Consider the following 24,368-nt stretch of genomic DNA (forward strand, 5'->3'; position numbering starts at 1 on the left):
AGATGTGAATGTATAGTCTATACATTCGAGTTCAAAGTAAATTATGTTACTTTTAAGTGACATATATGAAAAGATATTTTCTTTACAACCTCAGTATTATGTTGTATTCATTTTCAGTCTGAAACTCTTCACAGAATCATCACCCAAGATCTCTGCAGGTGTTGCATCCATTGTCTTAGAAAGTATTTGGTGCAGTTGGCACAAAGCCCCCTCTGTGGCTCTAAAGCAGAGTGAATGAAATATTAATGTAAACTCAGTTTTGATATTTGGAAATGTGACGCAGGAGGTCTGTTTGAATCTGTTCAAATCATTGCTGTATTTCCTGTGGCAGATTGCCACCTGAGTCCTACTCAACCAGCCCACTCAAAGAGCTCCACTGTAACCTATGGAAATTGGAACCTGTACATTGGAGGCTACAATTTTGTCTATTCATGAGTAGATTTGTTTTACTGGCACATGGTAATTGTTTGCACCTGGCTGGTCATGATGAGTTGCCATTATGTCGGATGTTTGATGAGATCATGGGTCTCCCTTGGCAGATGAGTCATTCCAAAAGCTCGTGAGACAGCATTGCACTTGTCTCTTTGAGATTTACCAGATATAATTCAGTGTCAGTTTCTGATTATTTTTCCGCTCCAGTTATGCACTTTCTGATAGTGAGACATAGGCCTGGGAAGTAGTAGATGCCCCACAATATGATATCATCTTAATAATTGAGCCATGATGTGATTTTATCATGTTTTTTTTAAAGATTTGTAAGTATCGAGAATATGTTGATATATGTGTGATAAATTGTAATATATTGTGTGATAAATTGTAATGTATATACACATATATATATATATACGTATATATGTGTATGTATTTATATATATATATGTGTATGTATGTATTTCAAGCATTTAAAAGCAGTCATATGGAACTAACTGGCAGGAAACATCCAGGATTTAGGATTTATGGATTTAGGGCAAATTCAAAAGTATGTATGTATGCAAAAGTTTGGGCACACCTAGCCAATGTTTTGTGAAAATAATACATACAATACAGAACAAACACTCTTTCACATTTTAATGCAAATTACTTGCTTTGTTTATTTGCTAAATTTAATATGTAGTAAAAAAACAAATTATGGCCTGTGAGAAAGTTATGGCACCTTTCAGTACGTTAAATTCAGCAAATAAATGGAAAGTGCACTTAAATTTGCACAAATGCCGCATTAACTTTGTTCCCTGCAGAGGATTTTCACATACAAAATCAACAAAACATGTAATTTTCAGAGTAGACAACCCTATATTTGAACTTCTGTGCATCAGTACTATTTTTTCTAATCCAAAGTATTGCAATACTTTGCTATATTGATTTTTCTCCCACCTCTAGTGAAGCAAGTCTTAGTGTTGTCACACCCATGGCATGTGCTTCATTAAATGCATTACTTCAATGTCTTTCTCTATTTTCTTGTAGATGTTGAGCAAATGGCAATTGACTGGCTCACTGGAAACTTCTACTTTGTGGACAGAGCGAGCGCCAGGATATTCGTTTGCAGCCGGAATGGAGACACTTGCGTCACCATAATAGATCTGGACCTGTCGAATCCTAAAGGAATAGCTGTGGATCCTCTCATGGGGTGAGTGAAATATGCATGAGCTGTGTCGGATGCAACAAAGCAGTGCCATTCTGAGCCCCCGTGATGCTAATTATTAACTGTCTAAATGTTTAAACTCACACATGGCCCTTGATTCCAAGTCTTTAAACATTTATACAAATGTGCCGTGAATGCAGCAATCCCTGCGCTAAATATTTGCTCTTCTCTGTGAACGTGTCTGCCTGTGCAATTTCGCAGCAGCTCCTCCTGACAGGAGTTGCATTAGTATGCTGTGATTTATCCTGCATCCCATGGTATAAAACGCCCCTGCAGAATCCGACTTTGTGGAATTTTTCTGTTTTGTTCTGACAGCAGAAATGCACTCCTGAAACAGGCCCGTGGAATCTTTGCATTGAGTGGTAATTGTGGAGATGTTTGGAAAGAAATGACTGAAGGAACACAAAGGCTCCTCAGAGGAGGGAACGGCAGCGTGATTATTCCAGTTATCAGCAGCTAAAAGGGGGCTCAGTGGTAATATTCCCAGTGAGCTGAAACTAGGAGCTCAACACAGTGTGGGTACCATTATATTCATGAGAGCACAAGGACAGACAGAGCACGGAGACTCGGTGCAGGTTTTTAATGAGGCTCCCTAAAGTAAAGCCGAATCTTAGCACCAACGTTTAAGGCTACAGTGAAGATGAGGGAGAGAGAGAGGGAGCTGAGGCCGCCAGTGAAAGTGCTCCAGCCTTGGAGTGAATGCATGTCTTGCTTGCTCTTGCCTCTTTGTTGTTGCTTGCTGCAAAAACACTGATGTTAAAATAACTGGCAACTGTTGTGCTCTTGGCATCTTTTTGTCCTCCCCCTTTTCAGTGGCCTGAAACACAGTCTAAAATCAGTTTAAATTTTCACGAGATGCTTCAGCGAAGAACTCGAAGCGCGGATTACAACAGATATAAATATGCAACGTTGAAAACTCATTAATATATTTACAATGCAAACTTGTTCTGAATCTTGCAGCTTGTACTCTTTGTTCAATTCAGCAGTTTTATAACTAATCATTGTATTGGTAAGTGCTTTCCGTTCAGTGAAGTGTGGACAGGAGGTCTGAAGGAGCATTCATAAAGACTCTTAGACCATCAGCACTGATCCCGTTTCGAGTTCCAGCTTAGCCGATCTCGGGAGACTACAAAGCAAACCAGAAACAGCACTTCTTCTCTTAGAAGTCTCAAGAACACACAAAGCATCTCAGAGGAAAGAGTGTTGATCTAGGAAGTGTTTTCACTGCTCCCTGCAGTTCTATCGTCATTTGAGGAGCTTTGCACAAGCACAAAAACCCTTAGACCAAGAAGAACCTAAGTGGCTAGTTCAGTAGAAAAATAGTTACGAAGCCATATCCCTCCACAGCTGTGCATCCTCAAAGATGAAGGACCAATTATTTTATTGAAGAAGTAACATACACTCTAAAAATACTGCTTCCTCAGTGGGTCATGGCTTAGATGGTTCTAGGAAAAACCCTTAATTGGTGTAGAGCCTCTAAATTTTGTGGAGCTCTTGTGGAAATTTTTTTTTTATCCACACTTGCACGTCTCGTTCACAAAAATGGCTCTTTAAAGAACCGTCCATTGAAAGGCTTCTTAGGTAACCAAAAGTGGTCCCTCTATTGAAGGACTGGGGGCACCAGTTCTGGAGGTTCAAATTTCTGCACAGTTTGATGATTTTCCAGCTCAAACAGACCTGATTCAAATAAGTTAAATGGGTTTCCATCCATGTATTATTATGTGTATTTTGCCATATTAAATAAAAAAGACTTAATAGAATCAGCAAACACTCAATAAAATTGCCGGAATTTTCTTAAAAGTTTGTATGTTCGCTTGGCCGGTAGAAAAGAATTGTGATAAATTACCATAGAATAGAATAGAATTTGCCAGGCACCAGCGAACTTACAAAAATAAATGAAACATACTCTTATAATATCAAAGAAAAAAAACTAGCTGTGATATTAAATGATAAACAGACTCTTTATGGACATGTCGTTATTTTTATGTTTTCCGTTGCTGCACTCTTGCGAATTAACCAAGCACCAATGAGAAATTCACTCCATATTTCTCAGAAGTGTTTTTATGAATGTAACATGGAGAGTTTTATTCTCTTCTCACCATTCAGGGTATGAACACTGTCTCTGGGGTGGTACCCTCAAAGGTGTTCAGTATCTTTTTTCAGGAAAAATATTTGTGCCATATTCCATTGTGGTTATATTTTTAGGTTATATTGACTTGACTACAGGCTACACGCTTTTACTGTTCTATTTAGAAATGTTATAATGAGAAAATCTACAAATATACACTTTTCCCTGGGAAAATGAATGTGGCTTCCCTTTAAAACATAAGTTATACAATTGGACCATGAGGACCATGTTGTACCCTTGAAGATGCATTTACTCTGGGGACTAAATTTTACCTGTGCAGTACCCTTTTTTCTCACAGTGAACAGAGCTGGTTGAAACTCAGCCTTATTCTGATGACGTCTTCTCAAATCAGTTACTCATTTTAATTTAATTAGACGGCTGGATGGAAACTTGGCTTGTGCTAGACTCCAGCCCCCAGTTCCCCACCCTGTTCTATAACATCGCTCCAAAGAACATTTTTTGATACCTTCAATTTCAAAAACACGCAGTACCGTTCAAAAGTTTGGAATCGCTGTTTTTAATGCTGAATTTTCTATGCTGAAACCAGTTTGTTGAAGACACATGTATAAAATGATTCTAATATGATATTAATACTCTTCATAGGCTTCCACACATTTGTAGGAAGTTGTAAGAATGAAGAAATTTTAATGTGTCCAGAAACAAGAACTGAGAAAACTATACAACATTGAGAATGTTTTGAAGGTTATCATAAAAATTAACATCCAGAATGCTTTGTACTGGAAAGTTTTTGAACAGTAGTGTACACTCAGAGAGTTTTTCAAGGGTTCTTTAGTAAATGGAATGATTCTTTTTAGAAGCATGAGTTCCGTATATAACTGTTTCATGCTTAGATGGCTCTTTGCATAGTGGAGTAGTTCTTCAGATTAATGGAGAATGTGTGTGTGGCTCTATAAAGAACCTTTTAGAAAAGGATTCTACACAGCTCCAAAAAGGGTTCTGCTATTGTTATGATGTCAAGCTTGTACCAATAGAAGAACTGTTTTTGGTGCTATATAGAAACAACTACAACACATTCTTCATCAATCTGAAGAACCATTTCACCATACAAAAACTAGGATGAAATGGTTCTATATAGAACTCATGGTTCTAACTAGAATCATTGCCTTTACTAAAGAACCCTTGAATGAGTTTCATATAGGACCATTTCATGCTTAAATGGTTCTTGGCAAGGTAAAATATTTCTTCAGATTGATGGAGGATGTGTTGTGTGTGGTTCTATACCTATCTCTTGAAAATGGCTCTACATAGCACCAATAAGGGTCCTGCTGTTGTTAAAATGTCAAGCTTGTGCCAGTAGAAGAAACCTTTTATATACAGGTGCTGTACAGGACCATGTACAACACACTCTCTGTCAATCTGAAGAACCATTTCGCCATAAAAAGAACCAGCATGAAATCCTTCTATATAGAACTGAGGGTTCTAAATAGAACCGTTGTCTTTACTAAAGAACCATTGAAGAACCATCTTTTCAAGTGTGTAGTGCTAGCTGTGAGTTCCTATAGACTTCCATACAGTATGCAAAGCTAAGTGGCTCTGCTGTGAGAATACAGAGAAAGTGATGAATCCCGGATTTTAAGGTGCGAAAGTAGAAAAAAAGGGATTCATTTTCAAAACGTGGAAGTGTCCTTTTAAAGGTTAGTAATTCCTCTTCTCCTCGTCTCCTTTAAGTTGCTTCATGAATGCAGGCACTGGTCTGCTGGTGCTTCTTATTCTCTCTGCACTCTTATCCTGAATGGGGAAAATCCTGTTCTGCAAAGGGTTTTTGCTTACCCTGTTATACCTCTATCGAACAAGCACAGAGGCAGTCCTCCTCTATTCACTGGGGATTACCTTTTTGTGTCTTTTTAATGCATTTGGTAATGAGCATAATATTTTAGCAGCAGAAATGCTTACTTTATGACATGGTATTTATTAGGTCTAGTGGGTTTTATGTGAACGTAATCCGTAAGGATTTCCATTCATGATGACTCTCTCTCTCTCTCTCTCTCATGCACTCCTCAATGGTCTCCAGGCAGCTTCTGCTGTATGCTCTGTGTTAATAGCAGTGAGTTTGGAGACTGGCAGTGCAGTGGCCCAGTCTGCAGTTCCTGTGTAGATGAAAGCGTGCAGGTCTGGGTGTACATGGTCCATACAGTGAAACAGCCCATTTTGCACTTCCTTTGCTGCACTTTCTCTAATTGGCAAGTTGCAAGACACAGCTGCATGTGTGAGAAAGAGCCAGAGAGAGCAGAGGAGGTCTCTAAGCCTGGAGCAACGTGGCACAGAAACAAAAGAAATTGGTATGGTTTTTGATGGACGCTCGGCATGGGGTGTGGTGCTTACGGGACGAGCTGAAGAATCACTGGTTTGTTACTCTGTTTTTTTTGTTATTTTTCTTACTTTCTTCAATGAAGAATGTTCCTCAGAGAAATGTTGCTCCTCAACATTGCTGCTGGGAAGCTCTGATGGAATGTATTGTCTTTAAATTCGAAATGAAAATTCCAGTCAGGGAATAAGAATGGGGATAAACTTTGTTTAACCCCACTTCAGATAGTTCAGCCTAACTTCCTCGAAACAAATGCAGCGCGAGATGACGAGAGAGATGTTTTGCCATTTTAACTGAAGAGAATGTGACTGAAATTTGATTTGGAGAGAAATGAAAGCGGAGCCATGTGGCGATCTTGATACATGCGCAGTCTCTCCAGTCTCGGTTTGTTTGGTAATCTGTCTTGGTGGAGGAATGACAGACATTTTCGCCTCATTTCCTTCAGTGTACTTTGATTATTGTCGAAAAGAAATATGTCTGCATTTGCAGTGCATGCACTGAATGTACCATAGTTCCTGAGGTTTAAGGGCACAGAGAAAATACAGATCTGCTTTCATTCACTCTTAAGCCTGGATCGAACTGCAGGGTCAGACCTAATTTGAATTGAAGTTAGAATTTCAAGATTGTTTGTGAATGTGAGTGTCTTTTGAAAACAGCACGACCTGGCAAAGGAAGATCAATTGCTCAGAAACTCTCAGACTTTCTGAAATCCCTTTCATGATACAGTATGCATTTCTACATCCCATTTTTTGCTGACAAAATTTTCGTCACGTTGTGCATGCAACCGAGAATGAACAGTGTAAAGCAGAGGTTTTCAAATTTGGACCTTGAATCCAGTTTGTGGTCCTGAACTTTGTAATTACTGGTGGGTATAATGCTAAATGGCCAGTTATGTGAACAGCTCAGTAAACTGTCACTGAATGCAAATTCCAGAACCAAAAACTTGGATTCAAAGTCTAGATTTGATTCAACAGATTTGAAGCATTCAAACTGGAGTGGGCCTTGAACAGAACTTTTTAATTAGCTTGTTGCCATCATCATTCATTCATGGTTTATTACTTATTTTAATATACAGAAATTTTGGATTTTTACACTTGACCCTTGAAAGTATGACTGCAAAGTTGAGCAAACCCCAATCAAAGACGATACAAGTTTGGACTGAAATAGCATCTGCTATTGGAAATTTTGTATAGACATTCTCATTGAACTACAACCCCATTTCCAAAAAAGTTGGGGCACTGTGCAGAACGCTTAGCACACAGACTCTTTTAGTATGGAGCCATGTTGTGGTAATACATGCAAAATGTGGTTTGACATTGTCTTGCTGAAATAACCTAAATATTGCCTTCTCTGAAAAAGACAAAACATATAACAAGATATTGTTCAGTATTAATGGTGCCTTCACAGAAGTGCATGTCACCCATGCCATGTGCACTAATGCACCCCTATACCATCATGAATACTGGCTTTTTAACTATGCACTGATATTAAGCTGAGTGGTCTTTAGCCCGGAGGACACAGCGTCCATGATTTCCAAAAAGAATTTCAAATGTTGATTTGTCGGACCACAGGACACTTTTCCACTTCCCCTCAGTCCATTTTAAATGAGCTCAGGCCCAAAGAAGGTGGCGGCGTTTCTGGATGCTGTTTAAAAGTGGTTTCGTCTTTGCATTTTAGATTTTTAACTTGCATTTGTGGAAGCGCCGACAAACTGTGTTCACAGACGGTGGTTTTCAGAAGTGTTCCTGAGCCAATGCAGTGTTTTTTTAGCATTACACAACTTTAGCAGCATTTTGTTGCCTCCGTTCTGACTTTTTTGGAACGTGTTGTTGGCATTGAATTAAAAATGGGCAAATATTTTTCAAAAAACAATAATATTTAGATTGTTAATATAGATTGTTAACATATTGTCCACTGTCACTTGTCAACTATTTCCACATGTAAACAAAACTCCTATTTCCACATGTACAATAAAATCTGCTGTTCTTTTAACATCCCAAGTACAATCTGTAACACAAGAAAAGTGAGACTAATAGTGAAACACCATCGTTAGCTACCATTTATTCTTCATAATGAATGTTTCAGGAGCAGTGCTGGTGTGCTTAATGCACAAAATCAGTTATAGGAAACTACTTCAAATACTTCATTTGAAGACAGTAACTCAGTTAACTTTCAAAGTATAATCTGGTTTAACTGAACTGTTTTTACTTTGCAAAAGGTAATGTTTATTTTTACTGCATTCTCCGAACATGTGACACTCATCTACACTACAAAAATTCTGAATATGCATTAAGAACTTGCACCCAATACGCTGCCCTGGTGGGTATAACGCTAGATGCCATTCAGTGGTGCTAGAATTGTTTCTGAATATATGTATTTTCCAGGGCACTGCTAGTTTTTTTCCATGACGTAGACTGCTGGTGTTTAAATTCCATTCAATAAGCATGTTCTTTATTATTTTCATGCAGATATTCCTGCATCCACTTCTGTGTCCTTGTCTTCTGCGATTGGGTCCTTTCTGATTCAGACACAGCAGAGTTTATACTCTAGAGTGTATGATTCAGAATTATAATTCACGACCGCTGCCTCGTATGTAAAGTGGTAATGGCCATTTCATGTCCTTGGATTATAAATACAGCTGATTATAATGATTCATAGCTGTTCTGTTTGTTATTAATGTCTGAGCAGATGCTGTGTGCTGTATATCCAGTGGCGTCAGCAAATTAATCTTGGTGGCAGTCACTACGGATACACTGTAAATTTATTTTAAATTTACAGCAGAAACAGGGCAGTAATCTACTTTATGGCAGATTTAAAAAAAACAAAAAAAAACATGGTGCATTCTGGAAGATACAGGTTAGGAGATTCTTGTTAAAGAAGTTAATAAGTCAGATTTTATTGTAATTAGCTGTTATTTGCAAGCATTTTGGAAATTTGTGCAGTCTTGAGCAGCCTGTCTCTGAATATTGTAGCACTGTGGTGGAGCTTCCCAGCGTCCCTTGTGGTTTTGGTAGTTATGTTAATTTGCTTTTATGTTTTAATCTTCAGTTTCTTTCATCAGAGATATTATTACAGCATATCATTCCTCCCCCAAACATACATCTGAGTGTAGTTTTTTTACAGTCATTTACTGAGTTTACATTTCAACCATGGTGGTGTTTTGTGCTTCAGTTAACTAGTTAATTCCATAATGTTTTAAACAGGGTTGGGATATAATGGAATACCTATTTAGAATACAGATGTGAGGTGTCTGTATTCAATCCAGGCTACATTTTGTTAAGGCAGTATTCAGAATACAGGTTTTTACAGGTATATATATCATTGCTGTCCAAAGAAGAATGAGTGTCTAGAAAATAGTAACTTTACAGGAGAGGGCAAAGACGCTCTTACCTTTCAATGTAAGTCAGTGTAAAGAGATTTTATTCCAAGTGATTTTAGAGTATTTCTCTTGGTCCATTTATCATCAAAAAGGACAGCTGGTGTGTCGAAATGATGTTAATTACAAATCGAAAAAATTTAGATACATGGTTTTCTTTGGACAGCGACAATATTGTGTGTGTGTGTGTGTGTGTGTGTGTGTATATATATATATATATGTATGTATGTATGTATGTATGTATATGTATGTGTGTATATATATATATATTAAAAAAAGTGCATGTAACTGCAGTAGTGTGACATTCTTTCATGGTATGGTTGATAAATAGTAGTACACTGTTGTGAAAAATAGTGTGATCATTTCTTTTTAACTGTGTAACAGTATGCATTAACCTTGAAGCACTGCACTGGGAAGCTAGCTCGATGTATTTGTTGCATTTGCCTTTGTCTTTACCTAATGTGGCAAAACTGAGGGCTCTCAGACACCTACGGGTGCACGCTACAGGGAAATACTGTACAAATACAGTATTTAGAAATATAGTAAAGTATTGTATTTTCATAATAAATTTTGAGTATTGTAAATAAGTAGTAAATTAGTGGTGAAATTGCTTTACATTTTTTTTACAGTCTGGTGACTTTAACTAGACCTTAAGATTCATACTCACACATATGGGTCTAGCTAATAGACTACATTTTCTCATAGTGTTATAAGGATATATTTGGATATTTCTGTGATTTCTCTGGGGTCTCTGCTTGACAGCTTTCACCTGCATATTGCATCAGAAAAAAAGAGAGGGAGAGAGAGAGATATTGGACTATACCTTATCGCCTTTTCAACCATGCTGTTTTTGACATTGATATGTTGCTTGAATCTTTAAGCACTGATTCAGCAGCACCTGCATGTCTGAAATGTGGCATTTGTATTCCAGGTAGATATTACACCTGTTCAGAGAGAGAGAGAGCTGTGCTGGCTGACAGAGAAGATTTGTCAGCCTGGTCTTAACACCGATTCAAAAGCCACCATATCTCTATCTCTGTTTGACGTCCATAGATTAAGTGCTCGCTGCTGCCTTGGTGTCTCCTGTCATCAGTTGAGCGTATGCAGGCTTCGTACACGAGCAGCATCAGATGCTTTTTGTAATATTAGAGGAAAGAGTGTGTTTACATAAAGACTTTACTCTACTCAGGAAGTGCTTTTAGATAAATTGTTGTGCAGCCCTGGTGCCAGCTTAAAACTCTGCTGCTTAGCAAACTATCTTCTCAGCAAATTCTATATAGTCATATTCTCAGCAGTTTCAGCAGCTTTTAGCTATAGAGACTATGGAAAATGGCATGTAAATCATACTGTTTATTTGCATTATTTACAGACTGAAACATATATTACTGAGGTGCTTTCTTTGTATTTTAAAATGAATTGTGGTTTATTTTATGTAACACTGTAAAATCAGATTTACTGTTACATATACAGAGCATTGTCCATTTACTATGACTTGATTGCACACATTAAATTAGAAGCTGATATCAGACACTGTTAATTTTGCTCATTCATGCAATAGACTTTACCTTTAAATAAATGGATCATTGAAAAATCTAATTTGCGATGAACATACCGTAGTACATTGGGCACATACCCCACATGTAGTTATGGGCGATTTAATGCGCGGGCTTATCTAGGCTGCAGCCCAGGGGCCTTAAGTAATTCAGGCTAGCCTGCAAGTTTGCTCACAGCCAGGATTTTTAGCATTAGACTGACTGCTTTTCTGCTGTCTTGTTTTTTTCTTTGGTTTAGCACTAGAGCTAGAAGGCTAATATTGCTAACAGTCACAAGAAGTCAATAGACAGCCACATCTTTTCCATAAACACATCCCCAAAACCTCTCTCAAACCACATCCAGCTCTTCATGAAGGTCACACAGACTTGATGTGGTTCAAGACACGTTATGATTTACTGTGAACTATAGAAAGGACTTCACCCTGTAGTTGACCACTGCAGGCAGCCACTTTAAACAACGAGAATGTTGTGCCAAAATCTGACCCACATTCATGTGCAAGCATGTCACATGGGCATATAATAAGAAATAACAGAAGTCATGAATGTAATAGGCAGCATCCATATGCCTGCATGATGTGTGTGCATGCAAATGGGAGTTGGAATACGGCACAACACCTGTTGTCTGAAATGCCAACCACACTGTTTAGCTACACTTCATTTCTTAAGTTAAGGGGTTATTAATGAGCTGATTAGTTGGATCAGGTGTGCTGGGAGCAGGGAAAACACTAAAAAGTGTAGAGTGGTGGACCAGTGTTGAGAAACACTCCTCTAAACAACACTGACAAATCTGTGCAACCTTAATCAAGACCTGGGTTGAGATTCAGGGATGCATTTACGGAAACAATTTTGGTGTCTATTAAGGGTGGGAATCTTTAGGCACCTCACGATTCGATTCAATTACGATTCAGAGGGCTGCAATGCGATTATAAAACGATTATCGATGCATCTCGATGCATCTTTTTTTTTCTATATAGCATTTTCTCACTGTGTGAGCTCAAGTTTCGAGTTCAAGTTTATTTGTTATTTGCACAACATGTCAGGACATTTATGCATTGAAATGCTTGTGGTGAGGCAGCTAATCACTAGAGAGATCGCTGTGTCAGTAAAATGTCTTTGAGACGGGTCGTGTGCAACATAGCGCGAAAGCCCTGTTTCGCAATGACTGAGAACTGCAGGTCACATAGCAGCGATGCGTTATTCGCATTCATAAGCAGCGCAGTTGGTTTCCTGGTACGTTAAATCTGCAACGAGAGACTGTCAAACACTAAACGGTTGCGAAGATGAAGTCTCTTCTCTTTCGAATTCTCCCGTTCCACCTCAGTTAGAATTTAAGGTGGAACGGGTAAATTCGAACAAGAAGCTGGAGAATAAGAAGCGACTTCAGCCTCGGAAAACAGTCGAACGATGAGAGACATTTAACTGATCTACTTCTGAGGAAAAGTTTTTTAGGAGGAAAGCAGCTATAGCTGAAGCGTAAAGCAGAGCGAAGTAAATCTGCGTTTTCGTTTGTATTATTTAGCCTATACTAGGACATTATCACATACTGAGACATACTGGACATTAAATGTTGTGGCTCCCAAGCTGGTTTGATTTTTGTTGAAAGGACAAAATGGCTCTTCTTAACATTTGGGTTGTGACTCCTGATCTAACCTGGCTTTAATGCAGAGGGACCCGGTCGGATTTCTCGCTCATCCAGTGGTGTTTTTGTTGTGTGCCGTCACAGACTGTCCGGGCGCTGCACTTTCCCACTTCCAAGTTCCGCCTTTTGCGTTCCGTCAACATTATGTTACAAATTAAATATTTAGAAAATCGATTTTTGACGTTTGTGGATCGATTCAGAATCGTTCACGTCTGCATCGCGATGCATCTAAGAATCGATTTTTTCCCGCACCCCTAGTATCTATTGACTTTTAGTGTTTGTTAGCAACGTTAGCCTTTAAGATCCAGTGCTGAACTGAAAAAGCTAAATTTGGATATCAGACGTCTTGGCTGATCGAGTACATCTAGGGTAAGAGGCAAATGGTGTAAATTAGATTTTTTCCAAATCATTTCTTTTAAGTATGAACAGAAGCTTTACAATGTTTGGAAACACAGTACTGACCGTTCTACCTATGCTTTAGATTTGACACAGATACATTCTTTTTCTAGGTTATAGTAGCGCTGCAGGCACTATTGATGGTTTTTCATTGTTTCTGCACATTTAACAAACGTAAAGTGGTGAGGCAGAAGAGTAGGAGGGTTATAGGTGGAGAAGAACGAAGCTGCTGTCTCTTCTTTAATGTTCAGACTGACCAAAGGTTAGCATTTGTACCATTTAATGAGCTTCATGAATTTAGTCCTCAAGGGAAGAAAAGAAACAACTCGGAGGCTAAAAGCAAAATGAAGCTGTAGAGAATGCTGAGGAGTAGAGAACTGTTGAAAGTAAAAAAAGCCCAGCGATAAAATCTGTTGAACATGGTGAAGCTTTTCATCTTTGTCGTGTTCTGTGTTTATTTATTGGGTACAATTAAGCACTGTGGGAATGTTTGGTTAGGCTGAACTGCTTCCATTCCGAATCTCTCGTTTAAACTGCTAATTAAATTTGTGTTGAGAGTCTCAGGCCCTTGTGGAGCAGCGGTTCAGCGTTTGGTTTTCAGACTCCTAATGTTGCTTTATTGCCAGAGTTTGAGCACCTGCATGCATTGTTGAATTGTTCTTTATGTTAGAGCCAAATGACAAGTTGATCACTGCTTTATTTACATTATGCTCATTGAAATAAGGCCAATTTTTGTTTAATTCGTTTTTTTTTAATTTATTTATTTAATTAAAGTACAGCATAACAAAGATATGATCAATATAATTAGATTATAATTTGTTGTACATTGCAAAAGTCAAAGACCACCCTCCTTTTATTTAATTTTCTGTCATAATGGCCATTTAGTAGAAGTTATTCATTTTTCAGTGTGTGTGTTTGGGGGGTGGGGAAATAATTAAATACAATGGAAAACAGGTAGAAGTGAACACACTACAAACTGAAAATAAAGTACTGAATAAATTAATAAAACACAAACCAATGAGTAGAACTACAGTCTTGTAAATAGAGAGAGTGAGAAACAATAGAAAACTGATGAAGAAATCCACAGAACAAGAAATGTAAATAAAACACTGAGAAATGCAGGACAACATGAACATGTCAGGTCAATGCACAACAAAGGACTAGAGACAACACAGAGGTGTATATGCACTGAAACAAGGAACAGATGAGACAGATGAGACCTGGTAGGGGAAACCAATTCAGCACAGCTAAAGTGTGTGAATAAAGAGGTGGAGCTTGATAGGAGAAAGGAAACCAGAACAAACAAAAGCACATGGCTAGGAGACCTTAGCCCACAGAAATCTGCAGGAATATTTTTTCAAGTAAGTTCAGTTTTAGAAGTTGGTTGAATTTTTTGCTTCTCACAATCCAAGTAATCCAAACACATTCAGTGATATTAAGGTCTGGACTCTGCGGTGGTCAGTTCATTGTTCTGAGAACATCATCAGCTTTGTTTGATTAGCAAATTTTCTTTTTCCTTTTCTCAGTAACAGCTTCTTGACAGACACACATCCTTTCAGACTCATAGTGTTAAGTTTTCTTCTCACAGTGTAAGGATGGACAAGAAGCAAGAGTGGAGCTTGATTTTCTCCTCTCTCTCAAAGATGAAAGCTTTAAGCACTGTCTATCTGATGTGACAGGTTTGGTGTCTACCAGGTCATGCATGGTTGTTTGTAGTTCCATTTTCTCTGCATCGTTTAGTAATTTATTGAACTTGAATTAGTTTTGGAAACTCCCATTATTTTCCTTATTTTTTGGCTTTCTCCTTCATTAAGCAATTGGATTATCTTATATCTTATGAGATATATGATCTCCTGAAAATGAATAACTTGTACTTAATGTCTGTTTTGATCACAAATTAAATAAATGAAAGCATTTAATTCATGTAGTTATGTTTGTCATTTCCACTGGTTTTGATTCTGGCATGGAAGTATCAGTTATAAATCTCATACCTCTAGTTTTGAACTGCTGCATATTATCAGATATACAGCCCTAATATACAGCCGTAACTGGGCTATTAAGAAAGAAGTTTGACTCAGAGAGGCCATTAAGTCTATGTTCTGCCAAATGGATACTGGAGAAGAGCAGATGCTGTTAGCCTGGTAATCTAGGCTAGAAATTCACATATTAATTAAATGTGCTCATTCTGTTTCAGGATGCTCTTCTTTACCGACTATGGAAATGTGGCCAAACTGGAGCGCTGCAACATGGATGGCACAAATCGAACCCGGCTTGTGGATTATAAGATTGAGCAGCCAGCCACAGTGGCACTGGACCTGGTGAAGAAGCTGGTTTACTGGGCAGACGCATATCTGGATTACATTGAGGTTGTGGATTACAATGGCAAGAACAGACACACCATCATCCAAGGGAGTCAAGTGAGTGCCGCATATCCTGCTGAGTTGGAAAGACAAGTCTCTACTTTGTTGTGCTACCGATTAGTTTGAGTCGTGTTACAATATGTGGGTGGCTTAAAAGCACTAGTTACATGGCAGTGAATGAGCATGGTGAGATACAGGATTATTTTTCTTTAAAGTGTTGCCAGCACCGTGCTGCTTTCATTTTTTTTTTATACCTTTTTGAAGGTTATTGCATTTACAGAAGATCATGAACAATAATGTCATAGTTCACTTGTTTCACAACTTTAGTGTGAGGAGAAATGGTAATGCGTTGGTATATTGATGTATCTTCTTGAAGGGTCATTGTAGAACAAAGATAGTGACTTTTTCATTTGATTTACCATAAAGCTGAAAGAAAGGGCAGAACGCCTGCTCAGATTCATAGAAAAGCTATGAATGCGGGTCAAAGTAGTCAGTAAAAAGAACGTGCTTGAAGCCTGAATTACTTTTTGTTCTCTCTGTGCTTTACCCTTAGAAGCTGAGGGTTTATTTTTTTCATTTTGCTGTATTATTCAAATATAACTACGTGATTATGTATTTTACTGAGTAAGTTGAAGAATGAGTTACATTTACGTTCCAGTTGCACTGTATCTGTGCTATACTTTTTCAGTTTATTTCAGTGTCAAGAATTCACAAACACATCGCAAAAATGTAAAGGATGCATGAACAGTACTAACTTGTCATCAGATTCAGTCACTCTCTAAGCTGCTTATCCTCCTGGGTCACGAGGCGGGGGGGTTCTGGAGCCTGTCCTGTAGTCTCCACAGGACTCTGGTCGCCCGGCTGGGAAATTGAACCCTGGTTCTTCTTGCTGTGAGACTTTCATTAGATTCAAGTCTTAATATAATATCTCATCTTGTACTTCCAAGCACAAACGTGATATCAATTGAAAGGTTAGAATACACACTTTCAACCAAATTTCTGGTTGTTCTGATATACTATGAGTGACAAAAAATGTGTATAAAATTACATAATATGTTTCGCTCCTAACAGGTACAAACATAGAGTTGGCCATACCGTTGGTTTAATCCCTGCCAATACCACAGCCATCAGTGACCAAGAGTCCAAAAAAGATAATTGGCCTTGTTTTCTCTGGATTGGCCCCCTGCATTACTTAAAAGGATGCTGACCAACTCAGGCATCTGTGAGTTAACAAAGCACAGTTGACAGTTAGTGTTCTCCTCCAAGCATGTTAAGCATATTCTAATGCAGCCAAGAACTACTCCCTTTGTTTCCGAGAAATCTAAGAATTCAACTGGTGTATTCTTTGAGACGTTTAGTCTTTCACACCAGTGGTGTAGTCGGGCGTATATGTATACTTTTTTACCAGGATGTTTCTATGTTAGAGTCTCCTGCAATCAGTCACAGTCATGCTAATATGATTTCAGGCAAAAGTAGACCCATTGTGATTGAAAACTAACCTTGGGTAAGGTTTACTAATGTTAGCTTTGGGGAAATTATTAGTATTTCGGCAGCTAATTGGGCTGTTAGCCATTTTGTAAAGGACAGACTATGACTTCAAAATAAGACAAATATTTAGAAACAAGGGCTACATTGGAGGGAAAAATTGGTTAAGAAAAAAAAAATTACATGATGAAAATTATTATGAGAAATAGAATTGAAACTGAAATGAGCCTGTGTCATACAGCTAATATGAAAAAGAACATCAAAAATTATAGAGCATGACTGCAACTTCATGTAACAGGACCTCTACTTTTGCAAAGAGGGCAGGTGCAGAGTAAGGATGCATTTTAGAGTTAATGATGATTATGGCATTTATTCCCAGCAGCTACTGTATCTGCATGGCTTCCTTTGAGCGCTGATTTCACAGACACATTCAAGGATTAATTAGCCTAAATGAATATACAGACTAGAGACTAGATTGTGTGAAATGGATTCACCATTAGAATATTTTACCTGAAGTGCACTTATGAGACCGATAATTAGGGATTATTATTATTCAAAAGACGACCTCGGCAAAGCAACCCGATGGGTCTCTCATTGTGTGAGAGGGGAGAAGGGCATGCACAAAGAGGGTTGGATCACTGTACGGGTGCAGGTGTGCTCAGCTTAATGGTGTCCATAAATATAGGCTCCCGACATGCTTTGGAGGAATTGCTAACACGTTTTATTTCCACAGCCAATGAAGGCAGTGTTCAGCTTCCTCCGGAGCTGTGGTTCCCCCCGCGACCTCATTGTTCTCCAAAAGCATTCTCGCTGCTTCATCGCACCATACTTAAGCACCTTTCCACCCCTCTTTGTGATTCAGATTTTACTCTCCCATGCTAATTTTTGTTGTTTTCAATTATAATAAACCCACATACTGACTTAATGAAACAAAGGAACATTATTAATCTTTATGCATTGAAATCATTAGGCAAAGTTTTAAGAGTTTGACAATGTGCTAAAAGCCACTTACAGCCTGTTATGGCAGCAGAGTTCACAGAATAACATGAAAGTAGTTAGAGAAAGAGAAAATCTTCATTAGGGATGTGCATTCCAACTTATTTTGATGTTCGAGTGTCCGCAAGAGTTAATGACAGGATATCTGGTTAACCACAGGGGAGGAAATTGACGGAAATTAAGGCATGTCTGGAGGATTACTTTTTTAGGAGATAGGTGTGATGTTAAAAGGCTTAAAAAATGAGTAGCATGAAGGTTTAACAGCAATCAGAGGAACACTTTTGAAAAAGTTTTATTATTAAAAAAAAAAACTAGGAAAATTGGTAGTTTTCATGCTGGATGAAATGGAGGCTGCCTCTTCAGTTGAGCTAAAACAGGGGTGCCCATTCCTGATCATGGAGATCTACCACCCTGGGGAGTTCAGATCCAACACACCTGGCTTTAATACTCAGATGCCCCTGAAAGCCTTCATTACCTGGAACAGGTGTGTTTGATTAGGGCTGGAGCTAAACCGTGCAGGGTGGTAGAACTCCAGGACCAGGACTGGGCACCCCTGACCTAAAACAGTATGAGTGTAATATGGTGATGAGGACCAGTCATGTTACATGTGGTCTTTTCTCCGCAGTAGACCACGTGCCAACATGTTACTTTTTCAGATATTTATATCCTAGAAAATCCAGCATAGACTAGCATCACTGATCACCAGGAAAACCAGCATATGTTGTGTTTTGGATGCTGGTATGCTGGTCAACCAGCAAGACCATGCTGGGTGACCAGCTAAACCACCACAAGAAAAGCACAACACCACCATAGCCCAGCATAGACCAGCTTAGACCAGCATGGAATGTGCTGGTTTTTCCAGCAGGGTCCACTGTTTCTGGAACTAGCTAACATCAGCTAGACCAGTTAGCCTAGTTAGCAATAAAGCCACAGTACATCTGTCTTCTCAGTCACAAATGTGAGAAAACCCCTTACATTTTTCAATATTGCTAAAAACATAAAAGCAGCATTTTAATTCATTTTCTTGTCTGTGTATTTTCCCTGTCTTCCTGTGATGAAACCAAACAAGTATCTGAAAAGTGAGGGCAGCTTTCAAATACTGACATTTGAACAGTTAACCAAGTACTTGAGTATCCGTGTATAGTCCTGCTTTTTCTTCCGTTTAACATCAAATTTTCCCCTTCACAGGTAGTTTTGCCTCAGTGTGAACTCAACCTTTAAAGGAAAAAAAAGAAAACTACAATCTCCTATGTGGGTTTCTTTAGTTGAGTGTGTGAGGCTTCGTGCCTGGGCTATGGTGCTTGGTGTCCTCAGGGTTCAGGGAAAGCCTGGTGGATCTGTGTGTGCCTGTGTGTGTTTGTGTGCGTGTGTGCCTGTGTGTGTGTCTGTGGGCAGAGTTCACTTGTCCCTGTCTCTTCTCGTCAGAGGACGTTCACGTGTAGAGATGTAGCGTGTGGGCACAGTCAGGCTGCAAACGGACTGGATGTTTCCAGAGAAACACGCTCTGCCTTAGCCCACTCTGCTGAATGCACACTGACATTGTTCATATACATTCAGCCTGCCTGAAAGGCTGCATCTCTTTTCAGGCTTCAGCTACAGCTCATATCATTTAAAGCATTAGTTTTGTTAAAACTTCAACACAATTTTCCAATTTTCCACCCTAAATGTAATCAGTCAACCAAGACATATTTTGAAGTTTGCTTCTTTAAAAATGGACAGAAGTGCAAACAAAATTCAGGCTTCAATATGGCTGCTGCTACTGTAAAAGGTATGAAGTATACTGCCAGCTTACTGGTATTTATTATCAATATATTTTTGAAAAATTGACAATCAGAGCAGACAACAGCATCCACTCTTCTCTGATGTAGGCTGTAGAGAGAGAGAACTTGCAAGAGAGAAACTGTGTAAAACTGTGTGCCAAATTCATGTAGGCATATTCCTTCAAATAAAACAAATCTACCTTATATAAAAATAATCATTAGAAAACAGATCTGAGGCCGACCTGAGACTCATATTGCATGTGAAAAATCATCCCAAACCCGGCCCGAAACCCAATATTTTGTCAGGCCCTATAATTTAAAAGACCACTATTGTGAGATGCTTTTGTACATTCTTATGTTCTCTTTATGTCACACAGACTCAGAAACAACATAAGCAAGACTATCTGAGATTACTTGACAACTTGACATGGTTTGAGGCAAGTGTGTCCTAATTCAGGCATCCAGTTTGCACAGTGCTAATGGCTGGCCATGAACTGCTAACATTTGTTTGCTAGCCTTGTAGCCCCAGTGCAAAACTAAAGAAGTTAACCTCAGACACCTAACATGTCTGGCCTGACAGACTACATCTGAAGTAAGGGGAAAAATTGTTTAAATATGTTTCCACCAAACTTATGCTTTTACGGGTGGATGCCAGCACATGGTACATGAAGACCAGACAGATTTGGGCCAGCAAGGCTGATGCAATTTGTGATTAACTGTTTTGTACAGAGTTGCATGCTGCTTCTGGGTATGTCCAGTAAAGTGCTGCCTGTGAAGGCACTGTGACATTTGTCAACTGCAGGTTTTGGGTTTTTGAGTGAGTATGCTTCCTTTTTACCTGGTAAGTAGATTCTGTTTTTTTTAATTAGCCTGAGATGGTCAATGCTCTTTGTTCTAGGTGGCCTACCTGCATGGATTAGCTGTCTTTGAGGACTACTTGTATGCGACTCGCTCGGAATCCCTCGGTGACGCTGCGGTGGATGTGTTACGGATAAATCGGTTTAATGTCACAGACCCGGAGATGCTAACCAGCATGGGGAATTCCAGGGCAATACGTGTTTACCACAAACTCACTCAACCGAAAGGTAAAGCGCGATGGATTGTTTTTTGTGATTTGATGGGCTTTTCTTTGCACTTGCTATTGTGCATCACTTTTTCTCTGTGCTTGCTTGTGATGTCACTTTAACTGAAATATATAACACATGAAAACTAAACCTGTGAAGAACATGACCTTCATATTGATCCCTTCTTACCAGTGTATATGTGCTGGTTGATGGATGGTGTGTGTGATATGAATGTCCTCTCCTCAGTCAGGGGCCATGCATGTGAGGTTAACCCCTACGGCAAAGCAGGGGGATGCGCCCACCTCTGCCTGCTCAGTGGGAGCTACAAATCCAGGAGCTGCCGCTGTCGTACAGGCTTTAGTCTGGGAAATGACGGACAGTCCTGCAAAAGTCAGTACATTTCTCAGTATACAATATACTCACACACACACACTCACAGAGCACTTTATTAGAAACATATTTTTGTTTCTACACTCATTGTCAATTATATCAGCTCCACTTATTATATAGGGCTGTAGTCCATCTGTTTCTCTGCATAGTTGGTTAGCCCCCTTTCACCCTGTTCTTCAATGGTCAGGACCACCATATATATATATATAAAATTTACCATATATTTGCATATATATATATATATATATATATATATATATATATATATATATATATATGAATGCCATAAAACATGTAGTCACGTTCATTTCAGGCCTGATCCTAAGAGCAGGGAATTATTTGCAGGAATGGAAATGAGACTGTGTATACAGTGTGTTTTCTCTCTCATCAGCATATCAAAGCAGAAAACTGAGTCATGTAGGTTGCTACACTCTCAAGTCGGAAGATTAAGTGGCTCACTACGTAGGTAGTGCATCTTGGCACTGATTCTGGCTGACGGAGATGAAGATGAACACTTAACAAAGATTGCTGTGCTTCGGAATGATCTTGTGCTATTATGTTATTGACTAGCTATAGGCATGATTCATTAGACGAGGGATAATATCATTTTAACTCTGCCCTGCATCTGTAGCCCCTGGTGGTCAATTGACATTTTGTAGCTGACAGTGAAAATCTGGGGTCGATTAATAATGCCTATCAGAGTGCCGTGTGATGCACCAGCAGTAATGAAGAAAGCGCTGCCTTCTGTGACGTGTTTGATTTATATTTATGTCCAGATGTTCTTTAGACACCTGCCTCCCTATCTTCCTCTCCCTGCTCTAACGAGACGCTATGCTAAATGACTGCCTGCCTTCCGCACGCAGTCACCGTGTTGTGTGATAACTGGGTCTCAAAGCACTTAATTGTCTTCAAGGTAGCGTAGCTTCTGCTCCCAGAATGATAAATTGAAGTGATACTTGTGTGGTCTCACCCGCACCCACTGAGTCTCTATGGGAAAGGAAAGGCTGACAGTGAGGGAAAGCCTTTCTACACCCCTGCTATTTCTACATGCACACCCCACCCACCTCCATGCTCACAGACACCCCTGCCCCCTCTCCAAGGCCAGCATTAGAGCCTACCATCATATTCATTGTCCACTTTCTCTCTACATATATATTGTTCTTCAGCAACAAGAGTCTTATTTGTAATGGTTTGGTTGGGAACCCATTGATCATTGTCACTTTTTTGTGTCTCAGTGTTAATCTGACAACAGGGGATTTATTGTTTAAGCAGAGTCTCAATTAACAAAAATAACATTGCTGGAGACAAATGAATGAATCTACTTGATCAAGACAAATCCTGCCCGGGGACGCTAAGTGGTCCTGATTGTTCCATTCATTTCTCTGACTTGGTGAGGCTGCCAAGCTTATTGCTTGAGTGTGCCTTTGGAGATCATTAAGTTATATATTCAGTTGCAAAGCAGCATTAGAGGTCACCTTTTTAAGTGTCCCTAGATGTTGCACACATGGCGTTTTAACTGCACATAGCAATTTTAAAGCCTTGTAAAATAATAAACAACTGCTGTTTGACCTATCTTTTGCTGTCTTTACCATTGCAGAGCCCAAGAATGACCTCTTCCTCTTCTACGGAAAGGGCCGTCCTGGAATAATCCGTGGCCTGGATATAAACGTTAAGTCCAGCAATGAACACATGGTCCCAGTCGAGGACTTGGTGAATCCACGGGCACTGGACTACCATGCTGAAACTGGATATATATACTTTGCGGATACCACAAGTTTCTTGATAGGACGCCAGAAGACTGATGGAAGCAGCCGGGAGACGATTCTTAAAGATGGTGATTACTATGCTTTCTTTCCTACTTCCTGCATTTTGCATTTCACTGATGCAGTGCTAATACAACAGCAACCATTAAAAAAATGTAATACATCCAGTTTCCTTGACTAAAATGTGCGCATATTTCTCACATTAATAAAAATATTACAACAGCAACAGCTCAGTCAGTAGTTCAGTTAGTACTTACATTAATAGCTGTGCTAATGTAATTGGTGTTTGAATTACACTTTGACATTTGGGAGAGTTTTCTTTAAAATGTGCCCAGATTTTGTCTTTTATTATGTGCAAACACATATTTAACTTTTTCAACTCCTTGGGACCACCGATGGTTCCAAAATAGACTATGTCATTTTCCTCATAACTTTCATATTTCATAAGCTACATTCAAAAAGTGGGTGTCATATGACAGCTGTAACTGTCTTCATTCCAATCAAATAGATGGGTAATGTAATTTTAAACCCTTATAATAGAAGAAGCTGAACGCACAATTTTTTGTCTACTGAAAGTTGACCCATTTTTCCACAAATCTGGGCTATAAACTATAAACACATGGCATCTCTTCAGTGATCTGCTCTGTAAAAATTATTTAAAAAAAAATACAAAGAGTGTCTAAGATTTTTGGCTTTCAGCAGTAAATTGTAAGCATATAGCAATATGTGTATGATCATAAAACACATGTTCTGTTAATTTGAGGGGAGCTTTTACAAAAAATAAATAAATAAAAATAATAAAAATGTACATTTATTTCATGCAGTTACTGAATAATTTGCCTTACGATTTGGTCATGTAAATTCAGATGGAAAAAACAAAATATACCCCGGTCAATAAGAGGTTAAAGCCTCACATTATAATGTGTTGTTTCGTGTTGTGTAACTGTAATATGGTTTACTGCAGTATGTAAAAATAAAACGCTATTTAAAAATAATGATGGTGTTTCAAAATAAGGACATCAAATTTATATTCTCTGTCTGAGCGGATAAGTAAACACATTCCACCCAGATATATTTTAGAGGAGCTCACTGATTGGTTGTGTGGGAGATCACAGATAGGTGGCGCTAACAGAAAAAGGGTAAAACCAGAGCCAGGAAAACCAGTGTGACAGCAGCACAGCCACAGCATAGAGCTACATGTATAAGAACCACATATTCTCTGCACATTACGGAATGTGTTCAAGTTCATCTTTCACGCCAACACACAGTCACACAACTTTGCTCTAACCTCTAAACGGATGCACTGTCCTCTAAACAGGTGTCATTTTAGTTAGTTAGCTCAGCCAAGCCTGTGTTCTGGAGTAGCATGTTTGACCTGCTAGCGAAGCGCTCTCCCAAACACCACTGAACAGGTTCAGTTTTGGCTTACTGTCATCTGAATTTGTGTCAACAGAGCACCATCTTTTAGAATCAAACCTGTTCTGTGAAAGCTG

The 24,368-nt window shown here is 38.9% G+C and overlaps 1 protein-coding gene across 1 annotated transcript in view; it reads left to right on the plus strand.

The window, feature by feature from the left end:
- lrp1bb (low density lipoprotein receptor-related protein 1Bb) overlaps nucleotides 1-24,368 on the plus strand; it is a 401,537-nt gene that overhangs the window by 168,024 nt on the left and 209,145 nt on the right. The window contains exons 7-11 of the mRNA XM_036590747.1: nucleotides 1,462-1,624; nucleotides 15,252-15,474; nucleotides 20,557-20,743; nucleotides 20,969-21,112; nucleotides 22,710-22,946. Coding sequence (XP_036446640.1) covers nucleotides 1,462-1,624; nucleotides 15,252-15,474; nucleotides 20,557-20,743; nucleotides 20,969-21,112; nucleotides 22,710-22,946 — 954 coding nt within the window. The remainder of the gene's footprint in view (nucleotides 1-1,461; nucleotides 1,625-15,251; nucleotides 15,475-20,556; nucleotides 20,744-20,968; nucleotides 21,113-22,709; nucleotides 22,947-24,368) is intronic.

The sequence above is a fragment of the Colossoma macropomum genome, unplaced genomic scaffold, assembly GCF_904425465.1.
Source record: "Colossoma macropomum unplaced genomic scaffold, Colossoma_macropomum, whole genome shotgun sequence".
Lineage (NCBI taxonomy): Eukaryota > Metazoa > Chordata > Actinopteri > Characiformes > Serrasalmidae > Colossoma > Colossoma macropomum.